Raw genomic sequence first — 6,759 nt, forward strand, 5'->3', positions numbered from 1 at the left:
TCTGATGTTGTGTCAAATCAGTAACAAGTAAGACTTTCAAATCCTTCAAGTCCACTTTATTTTTTTTTTGTTTTTGTTTTTGTTTTTGTTTTTTTTGAATATGAGAACGGTTTATTGCCTTATCCTGGCACAAAGTAACACAATAAACTGCTAGAATTTTAATTTATTTTTATTTTCTTTAAAGCATATATTGCTTACTCATTGAAGGAACAAGACCACCACACTATAAGGTACAGAGATGAAAAAAAAAATCTGGAATTAGTCATGTAATGTTGAATGAAGAAGATTGTTCAAGGTTTCACAGATGAAGTCCAGGTAAACAAAGTTCCTCTGAGGCAACAAAAGTGCCCTTCTAAGAAAACTAACATGGCAAGGTGGGCTCAGACCACCAAAGGCCAAGAACTTTAGGCCGACACACAGGAAATGTGGGCCAATGTCTTAAAAGCAAATCAATCTGGAGATCTGACTTGGCAGTTAGCCTCATCTATATATGCTCAAGAGGATTCAAAAGTTATCAGCCTCATTTTTTATTGCCAGAATCTCAGCAACTATTTTTTCCACCAAATTGCAGAATATGATCAGAAGTGATTTTTGTGAGTTTGGCTTTTAATAAGTTCACAAAAGCAAGGCATACATTAATATGAAAAACACAAAAAACACAATCAAAACCTTTTACAAAATAAGCAATTTAAATATACAACCAAGGTAGTGTACGTAGTACAGTAGTGCTTCTCAAACTGTATCAAGCATCACCGTCTCCATCAGATTGCTATTCCTCACCCCAAGTTTCTGAATCAGTGGGTCTACAATGGAACCCAAGATTTTGCATTTCCAATGAGTACCCCCATGCTCCTGGTGCTGCTAGTTTAAGGAGCATAGTTTTAAATATAGTTTCCCTATATTTAATCAGCAAACTATGCCCTTTCACTACAAAAAGAAAAAAAATTAGCTAGGCTTGATGGCACACACCTATAGTCCCAGCTCAAGCAAGAATACCCCCTCTCTTTTCAGGTGGCTGCGAGAGAATCGCTTGATGCCAAGAGTTTGAGGCTGCAGTGAGTTATTATTGAAGGACTGAACTCTAGCCAGGATGACAGAGCGAGACCCTAACTATATTAAAAGGAAGAAGAACATGAAAAACACAATTTCAGTCTTGCAGGAGAGAAAGATGCTCATCAGCCAGAGCTATGGGATTGAGGTGTCTGTGTCAGGGTTCGAATGGTGATTTCCCCATTAAGTGTTTCTGTTTGACCTTTGGTCCTAGAGTGATTGCGTTTTCATCTCTGGATAAAGATTAGAGTTTTCCTTCAATGGAGGAAGTGGTATCAAGTGAGACAGTCAAGCAGATCTGTTCAAGGAGGAGTATGTTCCTCTTATTCCTTCCTGAAGGGTCTCCTCTACCTCCTTGTTCTCAAGCTGGCCATTCTCTTCTCTTTTCAACATCTCTTCAAAGATCTCATTATGCATGTAAAAGAAGATGTATCCAGTGCAACGCCCATCCTCCTGCATCTGGGCCTCCTGGATACCTAACACCTGCATATCATTGTAAGTGAACCAGATCTGCTTCTCAAAGTCATAGGCATCACAGATATAATGGCCTGACTTTAGAGTCTTCCCAAGATGGCTGACAACACTAATGAGCCGGTAGGTATGATCTCCCTTATTGTCATTTCTTTTTGTTTCCTTGGCTTTAGATTTCATCTTATCTAAAATGTCTTTGTTTCTTGGGTTCTTATTGGAACCAAGTGCAGGTAGGGAATTCCTGTTAGGCTTTTGGAGATTTAATTCTGTAGGTTTTATGAGGTTCTTTGTGTGCCCCTGGGCACCTGGCTTTGGAAAGCTTCGAGGCAGTGCCTGCTGAGGGGCTTGTTCACAGATTCTCATAGCATCACGCTGCTGAGTCTGTTCAGACACTTTTTGGAATCTTTCTGGAATTCTGACATTTTTATCTTCATACAAATCTTTAGTACGATTGATAATGCTATCAAAAGCTACAAACTTACTGGTTTTCACATATTTCTTTCGTTTTGGATTTTCAGGGACTGTTTGAAAGTGAACTTCTGCAAGACTGGCAGGTTTACCTCCAGCTTTGTGCAACTGACAAAGTGAGGTGTCTTCCAGATATGCCATTAAGTGAGCTAACGGTTCTTTTTCAATGAATGCTCGATCTCCTGAGTATACAGATTCTGGCTCATTTGGTTTAGAATTTTTTCCAAGGTATTTTTGCTTCTGTCTTCTGCTTGCCCCTTTAAAGACTGTCTGACCTTTTTTTTGTTCAGACTCCGTATCTGATCCAATGTGTGAAGCTAGGATATCTTTGGCTTCCTTTGTTGAAGGCCATGATACACTGATGCTTCCAGAAATCATCTTTTGAATAGCTTTTAATAATTGGAAATCCGTAATTTCTCCATCCTCACTCAAGGGAAGAGGTGGTCTGGTGCCTTCATTGCAATGAGAAGACACTTCTAAATATTTGGAAATGACGACCTCCTGGTCATTCTTCTTTAATGAACAAAACTCATTCAAGCTATAGCGTTTGAGGTGAACAATAAGGATTCTAGGTAGCCTACTGAATGAGTGCACTCCAAAAGAAGTCTTGTGCTTACATTTTGCACATTTATACTCAAGCTCTTCTGCCCCAAAAAAAAGATTGAAAGTAGACTGAATAGATGAAGGGCATGCTTTCATTCCTTGGGGAAGGTTGATGGAGAGGTAACTATTCAGTTCTGTCTTGACAATAACCTGACCACAAGCTTTACAAGCAATGGAGTGCAACAACTCTAACTCAAAATTAGTAATGACAGGGCAAGAAAACCCATTGGTATCAGGATCATCAGCAAAAAACCGTTTAGGAAAATTATCTTCCCCAAATTCACTTTTAGGCTTCCAAATTGTGTTGAGTTTTTCCATGTTATCTTTCAGCTGATCTAAACAGTGAGCTAAAAACTCATGAGCATCGTTCTGTGCATTGCCATGGAATATCTCTGCAACTGCTGAAATGGCCTTTTTAATATTCAAGAGTAACATCTCCTTGATTTCTATATTATAAGTATCTTTTAAAAAAAGTAGCCGTGCCAAGCACATGATAAGAGCATTAGGGGGAATTTCACCCCATGGGAAACTCTGATTAAGTAAATCATCAGCAAACGATGGAATCAAAAGTAAAGACTGTAAAACTGCATTCATATAACAGGTGTTTCCCAAATTGGGGAAACCGTGGCATATTTTCTCTGGAAATAATTCAGAAAATAGTTTAAATTTATCCCACTTTGTGTAACCGTCACTATTCCCTGGTTGTAATAGAAATGCCAAAACCATTTCCTCAGGGAGAGCTTGGAGAAGTCCAGTGTCATCTAGGTAAGGATTTCCAGTGGTGTTCATGATGCACGAAGATTCACATTCCAATTTCTTATTCTCTTCTAACTCTTTTAACTTCAATTGTTTCTTTCTATTATAGCTTACACACCTCAAATGATCTGCCTTGGATTTCTTGTATTCTACAGAATTACTTTCTTTCAAGAATTCCTCATTCATCTCTGAGCTAGATGACAGCATTCTTTTCCTCTTCTTGTGCTGATTTTCAGGTAACTCTCCACAAGTAAGTGTTGACGATTTTGATGTAAGCAAAGGCATCCTCTGAAGGACACCTGTCCCCCCACTTCCTTTTGCGATCTCAAAAGATTTCCTACTTGATTTCTCATCAACTTTGTGGAATGAAGTTTTGTTGATTTCCTTCTGTGTTGTTGTGCTAGAAAAGACACTCCTACCCTTACCAGGTCTCACAGGTGACTGAACCTTGTTTTGATGAACTCTGTCCAGGAATGTCTTCAATTGTTCAGCATCTGTGGAGGATAATCTTTCAATAAACAAGACATTATTATTTTGTAAAGTTAAATGCAGGTGATTTTGGTTTCCTCTACAGGATCTTAGGACTACATTTTGAATATTATCACTTAGCTGAAAAGTGTTATATTTTCCATTTTTGAAATAGAGCACCAGTCTATCTTTCTTCCTTCCTTCCACTGCTTCAATGAATTATTCTTTTGACTTAGACATCCCAGTCTTTCAGTTCCCTATTTGGACAAAACCATGTAGGAGTAGGGCAGCCATGTTTTCTTTACAAATAAAATATATGTATCTCCAATTATTGATAATCTTGAAGTTCCAATCTGGTTTGCAAGTTCAGCTGTGGAGACAACACCAAAGAAATAGTTCATTAGTTCTCTACACAGAATGATCCTATTTCTAGTATTGGCTTTATACTAGAGTCTAGTTCAGGTTCTAGATATCCAGCCCTTCAGTAATGAGACCAATGCCTTTTGAGAGCCTTCCATGGCTGCATGAAGGCAGAATCTTGATTCCCAAGACAAGAACACTATGGGAAAAATCAAGAAACATTCTTTAAACTATTACAGAAATGCTAGGCTTCGACAAAACTCAAACTCTACACTCATGCACTACATGTAGTTTCCACCAAAATATTGGGCTCCATTCTGATTAATTTCCCAACTTCAACTGAAATCATGAAACACTTGGAAGACTTTCAGTACATAACTGAAAAAGTATACTCAATAGAGTTTCAAGTGCATGCATACAATATGCTAATCTTCCTGTCACAGAATGACCCCACAGGGCAACTACAATAAGTGAATGAGAAAGTGAAGGCACTATGTGGCCTTCAACTCAGTAACAGATGAATTTCCTTGATGTCTAGAGGATCTCATATATGGGCCAAAGTAAATCAGTCTACCTCCTTCCAAATCTAGCTATGTTCCTATATTTCACTTGGCACTGGGGAACATCATTACATTCTACCTGCCCATTGACAAAAGTTTAAGAATAACAACTTCTTACCCATTAGATATAGGCTAGTGAGGCTCCTGCAGCCAACTCTGGCCATAAGGCCCACTTAATCAGAGCTAGCTCCCTGTATTCAAAACAAGTGAGGAAGAATTAGATGTACTTAATCACTGAAAATCAGAATCTCTGAAAAACTCTGGAGCCAATGTGAATTACTGAATAAGTTAGCAGATAGCACTACAGATGTTTGCATCAGAAAGTATACATCCAAGAATTAGTTGGAAGCTGTCCTCCTCAATAGTTAAATATTCTTCCTGAATCTTCTCTATGCTATTAACTTGCTTAAGCAAACCCCGTCTTTATGAATAATACTGAAGGAAACTTCTGCTCAGTCCCTCTTCAAATTATCAAAATCTTAAAATTAGTGAAACATAAATTAATGAGATTTTTGTTTTATAAAGTATTTCATCTATCAACCTATGTTCAGCGAAGTAGGGATGGCATCCATCCATATACGAAAGTGCATATGCATCCAAGTAAAAGAATGATTATAGTTTTCATGGTAGAAATGGGGCCATAAAAACATTCAAGCACAGCAAAAATTTAAGTTCTCTGGATTATTTCTATTTCACTGTCCTATTGCAGATGCTAAGTAAGGATTTAAACTATTTCCTCTCCACAAAGAAGGTAGTCTTAATTGTTCCTTTTTATTTCAACAACTTGAGAGAACCTGCAACCATAGAACCACTTGCAGTCTATTTTAAAATTTTGCACCCAGCTCATCCGTATTTATCAAAAATTACCATCTTCTTTCTATTGGTAGATGAAATAATCTAAGACCCTCTTGACATTTCTTCTCTCTGCCCTCAGAAATACAGTTAAGAGACATTCCTTCCTCACAGTCCCTCCTGACTACATTTCATTCCAGATGAAAGGAGGCTTATTTGAGCCCACTGAGTATGGAAAGTAAAGATTAAGAACCATCTCGCTGATGTACAAGCTGAGTGCTCTAACCACTGCCTACTTCCCTAGGACATCTCAAGCTTAAATCCTGTTCTTCATTTTGTCTTGATTGCTTGCTTTGAGAGTATTTTAAATTAAAATGTATTGTTTCTCCAAGACTCCACTGAAGAGCACTATGTGACTATTCCATACAACCTAAAATAAACTTCAGCATTCCTCTTCCCTTCTCACCCCCACACCAGATTCAAAACATATAGATGACAGCTGTGTTCAAAAGTTATGAAAGCCAACATGCGTTTCTCTCATTTTACCTACAAACTCAATCCATTCAATTTGATTGATCAACTATTAGTGCAACACTTCAGACTCAAAGGATAGCCAGACACTCATAAAACTGTACCACTTCTGTCAGATTTGGAGGCATGACCTATGGTGCCAAGCATCTTGTTGTGCAGTTAAAAAAAATCCCTAATAGAAATGTCTGCTCCATCATTAATTTACTAATTCACCCTACATTGATCTTCATGGTCACTGAGACAGTTGCTGAGCATCTAGTCTATGCTGCCTGCATATTATGATTTGCTGAGTATCTGCTCAATGTTGGGTATTGCAGCCGGTGCTCTCAGGGACACAATGGATGTGAGGATTCACTGTACCTAAATAATTTAGACTCTAAACATCACTGTGTAAATGTCACAATAAAAGAGGGGACTCCTGTAATTTAATGAAGGTTTGTGTTGCTTTTGGAGTATGTACCCTCTGTATCCTCCATTTATATCTCCCACCACTCAGGCTTTCATTATTTCAAGAGGTAGAAGAACTTGAAGACAAATCCATATACACCTTTCAAATCTGAATTTGCATTTCTCAATCCCAAAGTGTACATTACAAAAGAGTAACAAAAATTAGTAAACGAGACAAAAATTATTTTCTTTCAAGTATTTTGGTGAAATGGATGATGTTTTAAGAAGAGAACCATGGCGGAGCAAGATGGCC

The 6,759-nt window shown here is 37.9% G+C and overlaps 1 protein-coding gene across 1 annotated transcript in view; it reads right to left on the reverse strand.

Moving 5' to 3' along the window:
* Positions 1-931: 931 nt before the first annotated feature.
* USP26 (ubiquitin specific peptidase 26) overlaps positions 932-6,759 on the reverse strand; it is a 68,074-nt gene continuing 62,246 nt past the window's right edge. The window contains exon 3 of the mRNA XM_011958258.1: positions 932-4,186. Within this exon, the coding sequence (XP_011813648.1) occupies positions 1,339-3,633 (2,295 nt within the window). The 5' untranslated portion in view covers positions 3,634-4,186 and the 3' untranslated portion in view covers positions 932-1,338. The remainder of the gene's footprint in view (positions 4,187-6,759) is intronic.

The sequence above is a fragment of the Colobus angolensis genome, unplaced genomic scaffold (assembly GCF_000951035.1).
Source record: "Colobus angolensis palliatus isolate OR3802 unplaced genomic scaffold, Cang.pa_1.0 Scaffold463, whole genome shotgun sequence".
Lineage (NCBI taxonomy): Eukaryota > Metazoa > Chordata > Mammalia > Primates > Cercopithecidae > Colobus > Colobus angolensis.